At 44.0% G+C, this 16,867-nt stretch overlaps 1 protein-coding gene across 1 annotated transcript in view; it reads right to left on the bottom strand.

The window, feature by feature from the left end:
* FNTB (farnesyltransferase, CAAX box, beta) overlaps window positions 1-7,902 on the bottom strand; it is a 78,057-nt gene extending 70,155 nt beyond the window's left edge. The window contains exon 1 of the mRNA XM_012181840.4: window positions 7,676-7,902. Coding sequence (XP_012037230.2) covers window positions 7,676-7,819 — 144 coding nt within the window. The 5' untranslated portion in view covers window positions 7,820-7,902. The remainder of the gene's footprint in view (window positions 1-7,675) is intronic.
* Window positions 7,903-16,867: the final 8,965 nt, after the last annotated feature.

Below are 16,867 nucleotides of genomic sequence, written 5' to 3'. Positions count from 1 at the left end.
TTGACCTTTTTTCCCTTCCCTCTCTTTTCTCTTTTCAATCCCTTCTATCCTACCCTCCTTTCTTCTGTCCTGGTACTGGACACAGAAGTCTGATTGAAGAGCCTCAGCCTGAGCTGAGGGACGGAGGCTGATCACCTCTGGTGGGCAAAGAACGCCAATGATCTTAACCTGGTTTCTGGTAGGGCCAAGTTCCCATCCTTCCTTCCTATAAGCCCAGGAAAAATCCCTATAATGCCTGGGCATCTGTAGGTGTCAGGAGATATCCATAAGACCACCCCTTTTTGTGCCGCCTTGTTCCCCTCTTCTTTCAATCTGTCCTCCTTTCCTCCCTTTGAAATCTTTGGCAACCTAAGATATTTCCATTTACTGTTTGTCAGTACTGAGGTTCTGTGACTCTGTAGGAGGTTTTCTGAGATCTGAAGTTTTGTGTCTCTGTAGGAGGTTTTCTGAGAGATTGTGATCTTGTGATGAAGGAAGTGTCTGATTACAAAACTGGGCCTATGTGTGTGTTCTACTCTGTGTCCTGGGTTGTGATTTATGACGGCCATTCTGCTCTGTGACATGGGAAAGTCTGGTTCTGTCCACTGCAGAGCCCTCTTAGATGAATGCTGTCTGACTAGAAGGATTTTACCTATGAGCCTACGAAGAAGATGATATTTTATTAAGAGATTAAGACGATACTTTATTATAGTCCTGTGTAGCCACAATATTCTTCAGGCTCCAGAGAAACTGGTTTAGGTGAAACTCTTTAAAAATTCCAGAACTGGTTATTTTTGTATATATGGTTAGAAAAAGAAAGCTTGATGAAACATCTTTTCAGAATTTTGACTTTGCGGGAACAAATTCTTCTAGGAGAACTTGCTCATCTCACCCTGTACCTTGAGACCATGGCTCTCAGGATTATTTATCTTATATAGATGATCACTAATTCTTGAGACTTAGGGGGGAAAAAAAAGAGGAAAGAAGCTACTGAATTTTATGTTGTAATACCTGATTCATGATTACGTTTAAAAAATGAATCTATGAGCTCTCTGGTTGTATCTGTCTAAATGTCAGTGCACATTATATATATGTCCTTACCTTTCGATGGTATTATCAAATACCATCCAAATTACCAAATGGTGTTATCAAAATTAATTTGTCAATGAGCTCTACTTAATTGGCTTAAACAAAATTAAGTGCTTATGTAAGTGCTCAAAAATACAGAAAATTACTGGTTAGAATTAATTTCAGGTTTACAAGAATGGGGAAATATTCAGTATTAAATTAGTATCTGGTATTAAACCTTGTTTGTTGATTTAATTAACACAGACAAGTCTTTAGAGTTATTAAAGTATAATGCCCTTATTGTACCTAGGTTTGATAGAAATCAAATAAATAATAAATACATAAATTTTTTAAATAGATATTTTTAAAAAGCAAATGTTTTTAGAAACTATCACAGGCATTTATGTTCACCAATCTACAGAATATTAATTTAGAAGACATCATAACTGGTTACTTTCTCAGTTTTCACTAGAAATTAAGGTTTTTAAGAGTTGAGGACTCTATAAATATGTAATTAGGGAAGAATTTCAGTATATAGTAGGAAAATAGGATGTGTGTTTTCAGGGAACAAGGTATGAGAAACGGAATTGCATTTTATTAGGGGAAAAGACAGAGAAGGCAATGGCACCCCACTCTAGTACTTTTGCCTGGAAAATCCCATGGATGGAGGAGCCTGGTAGGCTGTAGTCCATGGGGTCACCAAAGGTCGGACACGACTGAGCGACTTCACTTTCACTTTTCACTTTGATGCAATGGAGAAGGAAATGGCAACCCACTCCAGTGTTCTTGCCTGGAGAATCCCAGGGACAGGGGAGCCTGGTGGGCTGCTGTCTATGGGGTCGCACAGAGTCGGACATGACTGAAGCGACTTAGCAGCAGCAGCAGCAGGGGAAAAGAAAGTGAGCCTGTCTTAGAGCTGGTTGTTTCTGTACGGAGAAGACCACGGGGAACAGACTAACACGGGAGATTAACACGGGAGATAAAGACCATCCTGAGGGAGGTCAGGATTGGCTATGTTTAGACTGAAGTTAATTGAATTTTGTTGTTAAAGGCAAGCTGGTGCAAGACTAGATTTGCTTTTCACTCTCTATTAAGAAAACAAAGTTTCCTTTGAATGCTGTTTCGATAACAGGTTGTGTGAGTTTCTGTGCCTTTAAGCAGCCTGCATTTGCTGTTGATCTCTTGCAACTTTGGTTAGGGAATAAGTATTATCTCCCAGTGACCTATGCTCTTACTTGACCAAGTGTTTTGAAATTTTTGACAAACTTCCCACATACCAAATTTTGATTAAAGTTCTTTTGACCTCCAGTTAACTTCGGGACATTTTAGAGGGTCTCTGAGGCATCTTGGAGAGAAATATTTAACTAGTAGTATTTGATAGATTACACGGACAGCATTATCACATGAATGATAAACCTACTTAGAATATACTGTATGTATAAAAATTATTAATATAGACATTCTAAAAATTGTATCATGTTTTTAAATTTGGGTATGTCCTGATATCGGGCTTCCCAGGTGGTGCTAGTGGTAAAGAACCCGCCTGCCACTGTAAGAGATATGCGTTCAATCCCTGGGTATGGAAGATCCCCTGGAAGAGGGCATGGCAACCTACTCCAGCATTCTTGCCTGGAAAACCCCATGGGCAGAAGAGTCTGGCGGGCTACAGTCCATGTGGTCAAAAAGAGTCAGACATGACTGAAGTGACTTAGCACAACGTCCTGATATCATGTTATAATTTAAGCTGTTATTTTAAAATGTGTATCACAGCAGTAACTAAGTTTCTCTCATCAATTACATTGTCAAATGTTTAACCATGACTTCTTAAGTCTTTCTCTCATTTATAGACAGTTACTGTACTCTGATAAATCTCAGATTATACAGGGGAACTGGGTAAGAGAAAAAAATCCTAATAAAAAAATCTGACAGCTTCATAAAAAGTTAACAAAAAGGATTAGTTACATAGGTTTGAGTAAACTAATTAACGTGGTTATAATTTTTATGGTTTCTGTCTGAAACATTATTAGTTTTTAATCTGTGTTTTCCAGATATGAAGAAACACTCTCAGACTTCTCTGGTGGTACAGTGGATAAGAATCCGCCTGCCAATGCAGGGGACACAGGTTCCATCCCTTGTCCGAGAGGATTCTACATGCCATGGGGCCACTAAAGCCCACGTGCCACAACTACTGAGCCTGTGCTCTAGAGACCACAAGCCACAGCAAATAAGACCTACCACAATCAAAAAGAAATTAATTAAAAAATAAGAAACCCCTTCAAACTAATTATGACTTACAGCAAATTCGTAAATTATACCTTTATAAGCAGAATTAAAATTTTCTCTTTTCTCTCTACCTGAGCTCTCTGGAGACTGGAAACTCTTGGGTTCCTAGCAACTTCATCAGATAAATTAGGAAGGCCACCTCCTAACAGGTGCAGGAATCTCAAGGTGTTCTGTGGACCTCAAAAAGGGAGGAATTCACTTAAATCTACAAGGCAAAATCTGTGACAAAAGCCCTCGGTGTGGCCTTCCTGGCATCAGGAGGACTTTCATCAATGAATCAGATTTAATTTGAGGAAAAATTAATTTTGATTTGGCTATATTTGATAAACGGAGAAAGCAATGGCACCCCACTCCAGTACTCTTGCCTGGAAAATCCCATGGATGGAGGAGCCTGGTGGGCTGCAGTCCATGGGGTCGCTAAGAGTCGGACATGACTGAGCAACTTCACTTTCACTTTTCACTTTCATGCATTGGAGAAGGAACTGGCAACCCACTCCAGTGTTCTTGCCTGGAGAATCCCAAGAACGGGGGAGCCTGGTGGGCTGCCGTCAATGGGGTCACACAGAGTCGGACATGACTGAAGCGACTTAGCAGCAGCAGCAGCATATTTGATAAAAATGAGGGCGATTTTAGAGAAAAAATGTTCCAGATAGATACTAAATTCTGTTTCTTGAGGCCTATATTCACTAAGATTCACTTATCAGATAATTCATTCCTTGCTGTTATGTTACATTGCTGCAAAGTTTAATTGAATTATTAAAAAGACACACTTTGTTTCTGAAGCTTAACTCAGTAATCTATCTTTGGATGATGACAAGATGTTCCATGATCTGCAACCAGAAGGTTAGCATATGGTCATTTAAATGTAAAGGCTCCCTTATTTTGGTAACAATTAAAGGTTTCCGAGGTGGTGCAGTGGTAAAAAAATCTGCCTGCCAGTGAAGGAAACAAGGGAGACGTGGGTTCGATCCCTGGGTCAGGAAGATCCCCTGGAATAGGAAATGGCAACCCACTCCAGTATTCTTACTTGGAAAATTCCATAGACAGAGGAGACTGGTGGGCTATAGTCCATAGGGTCGCAAAGAGTTGGACATGACTGAGCATGCACACAACACACCAAAAAACCACTAGGGATAACCAGACTAGTAATACTAGGAAATCGGGCTGGGTGCTTTATGGACAATGCCAATATATAATTTCCCTTGAAGATAAAGACTGATACAAAGCAGATTAAATCAGATGACCTGGGATATACTGGGCTGCACCTAATAGAAGTTCTTGACTTTAATTTTAATTTGTGACCTTACTAATTCTGCTAGCTGTACTATTTTTTTCTATATTGCCTGTTTTACAAAACTGTTGTTTCTTGCATTTCCAAATATGTGGCTGAGCCTCTGATACAATGATGATACATAGTTCCACGTGAGATCAATGATTATAAAAGCATAACTTTAGATATAGGAAGGAGCAACAGGAAGGAATATTTTCCTGGACCATAAGAGACTAAGGTGGTCTAGAGACTTTGGGCCACTATTCATAGGGCCTAGTCCATCAGTGAAACCTTCACCAGACCTGGAAATGAGCAGTCCAAGCACTGTGGGACAAAATGGTCATGAAATGCCCCCCAAACTATGGTCGAATTTATGACCCGGAAGGGGCCCTGCCAACTGAAAATTGGCACTTTCCATCTGACTCTGCAACAAAGAGATCACTGGGTACTGTGGCCACTGACCTTCAACACATCCCCGAAAGGAGTTCAGTGTGGAGATCAAGGATGAGGTGCTCTGTGCGCTGGAAAAACTGACAGAACAAGCCTTCAGATGGTTATAGTTTCAAGAGATTTTATGAGCCCAAATTCTTACATCATCTCATACCTAGATAACACTAAAATTTTTATCAGAGACACCTGCTTTGGCCAATTAAGGAGAAAAATGAAACTGAAAGTCAAAGTGGAGTCGCTGTGGTTGAGACACTTAAGGTTATTAATATTAGGAGGCATTATGGACGTGATTTCAGACAAGGCCAAGTACTGCTGAGAACTTGAGTTTTCTGAGCTATGTCAGACATGGGATGTCACCGGCATTTCTCAAAACAATGTCCACTGGTGACTGGTAGCTGCAACATTATGGCTTCAAGGTATCCTCTTGTAACTAAAAAATGAAAGTGCTTTAGATCAGGTATTAACAAAAAGAAGAAATATATGTGTAGTGGCCAATAGCTCCTGTTATGTCAATGCTACATCAGAAGTTAAAACTTACTTAGGTGCAATTAGACAACTGGTTTCAAGTCTCCCAAAGGTGCAAGGTTCAGAAAGGCTTTCAAGCTTATTCTTCTAAATACCTCAGGGAATGAGATTTATTTTGCCTATTCCAGGTTTCACTCCTCTAATTACTTCTAATTAAGTCTGTTACACCAAAATGGTGGAACAGAGGATTAAGATCTTAATAATAAGAGACTCAGATCCAGTACCTAGAACTCAGAAACATTTCCAATTCAGTGTCTAGTCCCTAAACTGAGACAAGACTAGGCCCCATTTCAACAGGAATTTGCCACTGCTATTGTTGTCCCATTCCCTGAAAGACTGAGAAGTATCAAAGAAGGGACTGACACTGAGCAGGAATCTGTGGGGCTCCCACAGAGTACAAATCCTTTCTGTTTCCTGTTTGTAGGTTATAGGTTTCATTCAGCCTCCTTGACCTTCACTGAGTTCCAAAGGGCAGATTCAAACAGCTGCTAATCAGGGAAGGGAAAGGATGCAAAAACAGGGGAGGAACAGCCAAGTGGTGGGACATCCTTGGGGCAGGGTCCTGGTTCCTACTCCAGAAGCATGCATAACTGTATCTTTGAGTTCTAATGACAAACTGCCCCCCCCTCCCTCACAACACACACACACACACACACACACACACACACACACACACCCCCAAAGTGGAGGATGGTAACTTCAGGCTGAGCCCAAGATTCCTGGAGCACCATACCTCACCACCTACCAGTCAGAAGAAAGTCACACACTCTGCAGCCCTCACCCCAAATGTTGCCTTTCTTCCCCCCCTCTCCTCCAAGCCCCGCAATAAACATCCTATTAGGCCTCCTGTTTAGCCCCTGTCTGTTTCATCTGCTTACAAGGTTTATCTCCGACAGAGTCCAACAGTTTCAGGCCAAATTGTTACTATAAGGGTGGAAGTCAGTTTTAGACACAGAATGCCTAGATTTAGATCAGGTGGAGAGAGATTTCTACTCTAGAAGGAAATGGCAACCCACTCCAGTGTTCCTGCCTGGAGAATCCCAGGGATGGGGGAGCCTGGTGGGCTGCTGTCTATGGGGTCGCACAGAGTCGGACACTACTGAAGCGACTTAGCAGCAGCAGCAGCAGATAAGAAGGTGCCCACTGCCAACAGGAAGTAGCTACAGAAGAAAGAAACCTCTGCCCCAATTCCCAATAAGTATGTTGAGTATGAAGTGTCTCAGGGGAGTTAGGTAAGTGTTGACCAAAATCACCCAACTTGGCCAACAAGAGGTCCCCATAAGCAACGTGGTGCTTCAGAGAAAAACTAACCAGGAGAATTCAGGAGGGGCTCAACGATAGAGACCAACCTCCCAGAGTCTTTCTCCCTGGAATCCATCTTGGCTGAGAGATGCATGCCAAAAAAGGACCCTGAGTTAGGCTATGAACCAAGCAACATGATTGGCCAGAGACAACCTAGTAATTAATCCCAATACCATAAAACCTGAAACTGTGAGCCACACGTGGCAGACCAGTTCCCCTGGGTTCCTTTACCCTGCTGCTTCTCCACCCAGGCACCCCGTTCTCAGTAAAATCTCTTGCTCTGTCAGCACACGTATCTCCTTAGACAATTCATTCCCGAGTGTTAGGCAAAAGCCCACTATCAGGCCCTACAAAGGTTCCCCCTTCCTACAACAGAACGGCATGACCACAGTCTGGGCAATTCTCTTCCCCTTCTTTGTCCCACAACTACAATCAGGCTGTAAAAAGTGAACTCTCCATCAGAGAACCTCCCAATGTCAGGCAGAAAGGAGTGGGCTGTAAATCCGTTTGGGCTGCTTCAGTACTCCAGGTACGGAACAAAATCCTCTCTGCTCCCCAAGGCTTAGGTACTGTTCTCTCGCTCCAGCTTTGACATCGACCCCTCCCCAACCTGGGCCAAAAAACCTCCACTCCCCCAGCCCAAGCCTGGGCGCCCGGAGCTTCCCAAAGGGGAAGCGCCGCGGTGCACCCTGGGAGCTGTAGTTCCCAGGTGAGTTCCGCGCCCCAGCAGCCCTGAAGACCGGACTCCCGCTCCCAGAAGCCCGCGCGCGGGCGCCTCACCCAGTCAAGCCACCTCACCTGTTCTATGGACGTGACTGTTTCCACCGAGTCGTCCTGCAACCGCTCCCGCGCGTGCTCTGGCCTCAGACTGTACAGCGGCTCTGACCAGACAGGGGAGGAAGATGGAGGGCAACAGTAGGTGAAGGAACTCGGAGAAGCCATGATCCGGAAAGCAGCAGGCGGTGTATAGGGCTCAGCTTCGGCAAGCCACAACGCGCATTGAAACTCGAGCGGGCTAAGGCGCTACGGTGAGCGGGTAGAGTCAAAAGATTCTGAACGCGAATTGCTCCTGCCACCTACACATCTTCAGGGAGTGGGATGCTGCCGCCCCCAACTGGACAGAGGGTTTGCTGCAAGAGGCTCAGTTTCCTAGCGGCAGGGAAGAATGTGTACGTCCGAATTTCATTTCACACACACCCCTCTTTTCAACATTCTGCACATTCTCACTTAATTGTTATGTCAGTAGTCTGCAGTTGCGAGTGCCCAAGAGCCCAATGAGTGTAACTCGTAAAGCATTTCTGACAGCTCTCCTGTCTCAGTCATGCTATTACGAATAGAATTATTGTTCACCTTTGTGTACGTGACAGCCGCCCAGGAAAAGCCAGCAAGTAGCTTCTCCACAAAGGCATCGCCATCTCCGCACTTAGTGATGGAGGGAAGGGGCACTATAATTTTCTCCTATCTCATTGGGGTTACAGTGCAGTAGCAGAAACGAAAACTCAGTAGAAGGAACAAGTATAAGTGAAACAACCAAGAAATATTTACTCATTCATTTAGAAATTTTAAATGAAGTCAGGGCACCCGTGCAAGGTGCCAGGAATACAAAAGTGAGCGAAGCAAATAAGGCCCTTGCCCGTGGGAATCCTACAGTCTGGTAGAATTGACAGAATTTAAGTGAATGAACACAATAAATACATGAAAACTTGTGATAAATTGTATGAAGGAAAAACAACAGGATCTGTGAAAATAAAGGAGGAGGGGACTAATTAGACTGGCTGGTCTGGCCAAGCCTCTCCAGGTAAGTGACATGGAGAATGAGACTTGAGAGATAACAAGGAGCCATCCACGTCAACAACATCAAGAAGAACCTCACAAGAGAAAGGAACAGCAAGTTCCAAGAACATGCAATAAATATGCTCACGTGTGTTTGTATTTAATCTGAAGGTGTTCCAAATAAAATTCCTCTTAAGTGGGGTTAATCATCATATACGTCTCCATTAAATGTTCAAGTAGTGATTTTAGGAAAACTCTGCTACCTTTGGGCAAGCGATAGAAGAGACCCTCTTTCAGGGACCCACAACAAAAAGACTACTCCAAAATTATAATACCAAGAGGTTAAATTATTTAGAGTAGGGGTGGGGGCTTGGGGGTTTGAGACGACAAGATGGTAACAGACTTTCCAGATAAACTTGGACACAAGATCCATTTCCAGCTCAGAGGATTTTGCTCTGTTCCCACTCAATTCCAAGTCACATGTCTAGGACCCAGGAAACCATGGTATGATATTTCACAACCAGCCATCCCCCTGTTCTCAGTGTCTAAAGATGAGGCCGGAATGGTCCAGAGGCCCAAGGTAGGTAAACACTATCACCATGTCCATTTTAGAAGTGCTGTTGTTGAGTGAAGTCCTGGAGGTGCCAGAATAATTCTAAATCTGGGAATAAGTAGGTCTGTGTGAGTTAGAGTCACGGATATAGCTGTATGACATGAAATGGTCTCTATTCTTTCCTCTGTATTGGCATCTTATTACCTTTTATTTCTGTTTTGGAAAAAATGATCTGTTAAGGTCTGGGTCAAATCTAAGAACGCCACCATCTTTGTAAAGAGTTGTTTTGCTACCTAAAAATTTAAATTGAGCTACTGAAAGAGTAACTGGAACAATTCTGTAACAAATTATAACATCTGTTGCAAGTGTACCTAAAGCAATTGCAAATTGTATTCAAGAAATAGAAATCTATTTCTGAATGCAGTCTCCTCCACAGTGGGATCAGAACGAGGTTAATAGGGAGGAAGCAAGAGCCTCCTGCAGGATAGTGTCTTGACGTGCTGCTCAGTGAACTAAGTGCTGAGGAGACAGTGGTGAATAAGCCACACACGTGCTCAGCCCTTACGGGTCTCAAGATTTACCAGAAGAAACAGACATTAAACAATCTTACAGAACTGACTATTATTGCAGTTGGGGGAAATGGCATGAGGGAGAAAAAAGCACAGGATAGGGTGAGACTATATGGCAGGGGAGACTGAAGGCAGTCTAGAAGATCATGAGCAAATGATGAGGGTGGGAGGACAATCCTAGGCAGAGGGAACCCAGTGGCAACAAAATCAAGTGAAACAAGGAATGGAAAATACAAGGAGTTTATACTCTACGTGGGATTGGGAAGACTTTTCAGCCTTGGATCAGCAATGGCCTACAAGTCATCTTTCCTCTGAGTTTAATAAAAATGGTTTGTTCAAGAAGCACAATGTACATAAACATTGGCAGTATGGCAGAAAATGATATATTTACAGGAGAAAGTCTTAGCAATGATAATAGCACCTCCAGCTTGGACTACAGATGGTTTGGGTTTATTTAACTCAAATGTATGCCATTCTTCTAAATTAAACTGAATTGTAATTGTTTCTTTAAAAAATAAGATGTGGATAGTGCTATTTTGTATTAATACTTCTATCTAGAGCAATAAGAAAAAAGATTAATGGTCCAAATGAACCACTAGAGGGCGCTTCTGCCCCAGAGTAGATTCCAGCTGCTGCTAAGTCGCTTCTGTCTGTGTCCGACTCTGTGCGACCCCATAGACAGCAGCCCACCAGACTCCCCCTGTCCCTGGGATTCTCCAGGCAAGAACACTGGAGTGGGTTGCCATTTCCTTCTCCAATGCATGAAAGTGAAGAGTGAAAGTAAAGCCACTTAGTCGTATCCGACTCACAGTGACCCCATGGACTGCAGCCTACCAGGCTCCTCTGTCCATGGGATTTTCCAGGCAAGAGTACTGGAATGGGGTGCCGTTGCCTTCTCCCAGAGTAGCTTCCAGAGAAAGCTTTAAAACTGCTCTCACTGCATTACTCACAGAAGCCCATATGTCAGCATGAATTGTTTCTTTTAATATCTTGCAAACCTATGTTGTCATACATATTTTGGAAAGAACTCATCTATTATCCTGCTAGGTAATTAATTTTCTCCCCCACAATGACTTCTCTACCAGCATCTGCAGTCTCCTATTCTGCCTTCCCTGTCCCTGGCCCTCCTCAGATGAAAGGGTTACCCAGCTCTTACCTAGGGCCAAACCCTCCCTCTCCCCTCATGCCCATCCTCCCTTACCTCTCCTAAGACATCTAATTGTTCCTGTACTTGATCATAGCCATCACCCACAAACAGGCTACTTCTCCATTCACGGGGGGGACGGGGGGGGGAGACACTTTTAAGCTTCTTGATTCCACTCGTCCTTCAGCTACCTCCCCATTCCTCCTTCCCTCTCTACCAGTGGCTCCAGTTCCTCTCCTCCTCCTGTCTCCTGAACCCATTGAGATCTGGCTTCCCCACTGGCTCTTGTCAAGTCCCCATTAAACTTTTAATTGCTAAATCCAAGGGCCAATCTCAGCGTTCATCCTGACCTCCTAGCAGCATGTGACAGGGTTGATCATTCCCTTCTCCTTGAAATACCTTCTTGCAATGTCTAGCACCGGCCTTTTCTATTTCCTCATCTCCCTCACGCTGTAACTTTGAAGTCCCTTGGAGTTCTCTGTCTACACTCACCTATGAGCTCAGTCAGGTTCAGTGTTGCAAATACTGCCAGTAGATTGGAAACACCCTCATTTACATCTCCAACCTGGATCTCTCTCCTGAACTCGCGTTTGTATCTAACATCCTATTTGCATTTCCACTTAGATATCTAACGTACATCTTAGCACGGTAAACGTGTTCACAACAGAGCTGTTGGTTTCTCTTCCAAACCCGTGCCCTCAGCCTTCTCCCCTCAATTACCGTAACTCCATCCTCCCACTTTCCTACAAATCTCTTGGAGCCATCCTTGATGCCTCTCTTCCTCTCATTCCCCATAACCCTTACTGAAAATACATCCAGAATTTAACCCCTGCTTAAGAAATCCCACAGCTGAGGTCCTGGGCCGAGCCACCACCATCTGCCACTTGGATTCTTACTCTTATCTCTTAACTGTGTTCCCTGTTTCCACTCTTGTCCTCCAACAGTTTAATACAAACTCAAAAGCCAGACTGAACTTCTTCAGTGAAAGCAAATGACCCCTTCGTCTGAAGACTTCTGATTATCTCAGAGGCAGCCTCGAGGTTCTTATCCTAGCCTAGAAGGCCCCACAACTTGGCCTTTTCCTGCACTTGCCTGCTCACTCTGTCCACCACACTGGCCTCCTGCTGTTCTGCGTACACCCCGGGGCCAGCCTCCAAGGGTGGTGCTTGCTCTTACCTCCCACACAACGCTCCACCCCCAGATGTAAACCTGGCCTGCCCTCTCACTTCTGCTCTTTACTCAAATTTTAATACTCTGTCCCACTCTCCTATATTCTTTTTCCCCAGAGCACATATCACCAGCTGACAAACTCCATACTTTATGCATTTGTTTACTGTTTGTCTTCCTCCCACTAAACTGTAAGCTCTCAGGACAGGGATTTTTATATTGTTCATCGCTTACTCTCTAGAACATAATAGGCACTGAGTAAGTTCAATGACTCGAATGATTTTCAGTCATTGTAATAAACATTTGCGTGCTTATTTGTGTAACGTACTGTAAAAAATGATGACAATGAACATAATATTATACTAGTCTTGTCCTTCAAGAGCTCACTAGCTAATAAATACAGAACCTGTGTAAATATAAATAAATATAAACATACAAAATAGAAACATAAAATGTATAGATATAGACATAAAATAGGACATAACACACACAGAATTCAGTGAAATAAAATAGGAAAGGAATAATTCATTTTAACCTGTGAAGATGGCCTTTTAATATATAACATAAGCGTTTAGTTATATTTTCAATAGAGTAAATATTCTCTGGTAAATATTTTAAATAGTTACATTAGAATGTGGGAATTGTGAAATTCTACTTTTTATTCTTATTTCCTGTAGCACATACAACATATGGCTTCCCTGGTGACTCAGTAAAGAATCTGCCTGCAATGTGGGAGACCTGGGTTCAGTTCCTGGGTTGGGGAGATCTCCTGGAGGAGGGCATGGCAGCCCACTCCAGTATTCTTGCCTGGAGAATCCCCATGGACAGAGAAGCCTGTCCATGGGTTACAGTCCATGAGGTTGCAAAGAGTCGGACATGGCTAAGCAACTAAGCACAGCAGCTTATGACTACGAGCTTCCTTGATAGCAGCATGGTAAAGAATACACCTATCAATGCAGGAGACACAAGAGACATGGGTTCAATCCTTGGGTCAAGAATCCCATGGACAGAGGAACCCGGCAGGCTACAGTCCATAGGGCCACAAAGAGTTGCACACGACTGAAGCTACTTAGCACACATGCATACGTACAACATATACAAATATTTAATTGGTTTGCTGTGCACCTAAAACTAATATAATGTTATATGCCAATTATATTTCAATAAAACAAGGAAGAGAGGATGGGAAGAGAGGATTATTCTATTTACAGCACGCTGCCACTTGCTTTCTTCGGTGATGATGATTACATTCACCTTTCCATGTCAGCCCTCCTCCCTCCCCCTAGTTCCTTCTAACCTCTCCCTGGTCTCTGCTCCATCCTAGATTTTCCATCTGCAGCAACAAGACTACCCCAGCAGATGCTTGCACCTACTACTCTCTGAAATTTCAGAAGGGGACCACTGAGGGGAAAGAAGTTTTTCAAATCACTCCAAAAAGAATAGCTTTCTGAACAATGATTTTGTGGCATTGAGAACAACTGTGAGCTTCTCAGAAATCAATATATCATCAATCATACACACTTGCACCATTGTGTCAAATATTGAGGCAAAATTAACACCATTATATATTACTAATCATTACATAGACTCTACTACTGAAAGCCTGTACAAAAGTATCGACTTTTAGTCCTACTTGGGATTTATTATGGTGAAAACTACTTTACCAGCACACACAGAATGGAAGCCAATTAGCATTGTTCACATTGAGAAAGCGGAGAAATGGTTTTAAAAACTGTTGAGAGGCAATGCCAGACACATACGCTCCAGAGTTAACAAGAGAACTTCAACATCATCTGTGCCTTTAAAAATACAGATATTCCTGGGCATCCGTGAAGACCTACCCAATCAGAATCTCTGGGGCTGGGTCCCAGACACGTGCATTTTTAAAGCTCCACACGTGATGCTGATACACAGGCAGGGTTGGGAGCCACCCCAGCCTTCTTTTTATGTGACGGAAATGCTGGCTATTCACTAAAGTCCTGCTTCCCTCCCACAGCGGGCACTGCAGCTGCGAAGTGACAGCCCAGCAGTCCCCAAATGCATGCAGGCAGAGCCTTCTGAGTGAGTTCTGGCCAATAGAACATGGGCGAAATCAACATCCACCACATCCACGCCTGGCCCTTTACCACCTTCCACTCACCCTCTCCTCCCCTCTCTGCAAGCAGGCGGTTGATGCCTGGGGCAGCCCTCCCTAGGCTGTTAAAATTGAGATTTTTTTTTTAACTTTCTAGGCCCTTCTTAGAAAGTTAAAAATCTCAATTAACAAAGAGATCTTCATGTTTTACTCCACTAGATAATGGTAAAATAGGTTCAAAATGAGTTTCTGGATGAACATTGTGACTTCTTTCAAATGTGTATTAATATTACCACTCCTTCCAAACAGCCTTTTTGAAGCTTGTTAATTTATGACTGGTAGCTCAGCTGGTAAAGAATCTGCCTGCAATGCAGGAAACCCAGTTCAATTCCTGGGTCAGGAAGATCCCCTAGAGAAGGGCATGACAACCCACTCCAGTAATCTTGCCTGGAGAATCCCCATGACAGAGGAGCCTGGTGGGCTACAGTCCACGGGGTCAAAAGGAGTCGGACACGACTGAGCAACTGAGCACTGCAGTTTATGACTACGAGCTCCCTTGGTGGTGCTGTAGTAAAGAATCCTCCTGCCAGTGCAGGAAACACAGAGACATGGGTTCAATCCTTGGGTCGGGAAGATCCTCCGGAGCAGGAAATGGCAACCCTCTCCAGTATTCTTGCCTAAGAGTCAGACATGACTGAACAAGTGAGCACACAGCTTATGGCTACAGGATCAACTCTTCCTACATCTGTTGAATGTCGCAAAATTTTACCTTCCCTACCCAAGTGTCACAGAGCCCCTCCTCCCCTGCCATCTACAAGGCAACCTCAGAGGGGCTTCAGGTGTATATGCACTTGTCTCTGACAGCTTAGCTTGCCCTGTCCCCTTTTCCCTTGTCATTTCAGTCTCTTCCTTTTTCTATTTCTCAGAGACAGAGAAGGAAAAGGATTTGAATAGAAGACGGTACTGAGACAATCAGAGGGTATGGGGTCTGTCTATTTCCTCTGATCCTGAGATAAGGCAGAAATCCTTCTGCTAGGTGAGCACAGTACTTACATTCACCCAGAGTTGGGAACCCGAATGTGAGTCTGGAAGAGGCATGGGATTTTGCTAACCTGGAGTCCCACAGCCCACCTGTGTTGAGTCTCAGCAGCGGGCTGCCTGTTGGCTCATTTCTCCAGTTAATTCAGCCACTGTTACAACAGATCCCACAGCGGTGCCCTTGCTGGCTGTTTAAACACAGAGCACGCTCAGTGTGGCTGGGGTGGAGGTGGTGGGGAGCGGGGAAGGCACTTGTCTCCCTGGTAAAAGAATCAGTTCAATGTACTTGAGAGAATGATTCTCGGAGGCATTTGGCAGGAGAGACATCCAGCAACCATTCCTCGGATGTCGCCCAGCTCTACTAAAGACCGCCCCAGTCCAAACTGACTTCCCTGGAGAGGATGTCAAAATGTCCCACTGAGTGACTGCAGCAAGGGGAGAATTAAGTATTTTCTTTACAAAGACCGCGGTTAAAGCAAGCTTTGTTGTCTTGACCAGTTTTGTGGTTCTTTCGCTAACATTGTCCCCAAATCTCAGCTCTTCCACCTCAGAGTGTGTGCCCAAGGGCACATGCCCATGTGTACACACACACACACAACAGGGATCTCTCTAAGACAGCTCTGAAAATAGGTGAGCTAGTTTAGGCTTCTAGACTATTCCACTATTGATTCTGCTTTTTTTAAAAAGAAATGTAAGCTACCGAATTTGAGGTCAGCCTAGTATGATGAAATCTCTTCTATTATTTTTATGAGTCTGGGCATTCATTTCCCTGGATTTGTTTAAGAAGCCGCACTCCCTTGCCTGTCTTAACCTATGCAAAGCCATTTCCTTCAAAGCCAAGTTTCTTCTTGGACAAGGAACTTACCTCAGGTTTCATTTTCCTTCCCGTTCCCTTAACAGAAGCAAGCAGAGAGCCACTAACGTCCCAGTAAGGAGGCCTGTGGAAGTACTGACCATTACAGTGCCCATCCATCAATGGGAGGGCAGCTGCAGTGCCCAGAGGGGGCCAGGCTGAGCTGAACCTTCCCCCCCGGCCATGTATGGTGGTATGGATGAAAATCACGGCAGGACGATGGGAATGAAAACATCCCTGACCATCTGTGGGATAGGCTTACCACCTACGTGGTGGCTCAGACGGTCAAGAATCTGACTGCAATGGGGTAGACGCGGGTTCGATCCCTGGGTCAGGAAGATCCCCTGGAAAAGGGAATGACAACCCACTCCAGTATTCTTGCCTGGAGAATCCCATGGACAGAGGAGCCTGGCAGGATACAGTCCATGGGGTCCCAAAGAGTCAGATAAGATTGACTAACAAAAACACACACATACACACAGGGAAATCAAAGAAGGGTGATTTCCATCCCTCAGCATTTACTGAGTACTGGGGTTCAATAACATGCTCAAGACTGCAGAGCTGGTGAGGGGAAGAGCTAGGACTGGAACCCAAGTGAGCCCAACTCCAGAGCCCACAGCATGTATTTGAAACCCAGTGTAACGCCAGTGAAGAGAATCACACCTGGACATCTTAGAGGATTCTGCAAAATAGATTTCCTTGGCTTTTAATGCCATCTAAGTAACTGTCAGTTCAGGATTTTTTCCCTCTTTATTATAAATTTATACCCTTTGCCTGCAATATAGCTCTTCAAGCCAAGTAAATGGACTTACTGCTTTC

The sequence above is a fragment of the Ovis aries genome, chromosome 7 (assembly GCF_016772045.2).
Source record: "Ovis aries strain OAR_USU_Benz2616 breed Rambouillet chromosome 7, ARS-UI_Ramb_v3.0, whole genome shotgun sequence".
NCBI classification, from domain to species: domain Eukaryota; kingdom Metazoa; phylum Chordata; class Mammalia; order Artiodactyla; family Bovidae; genus Ovis; species Ovis aries.
Note: the sequence above shows the minus strand (reverse complement) of the source record. Positions and strands in the feature narration are given on the sequence as shown.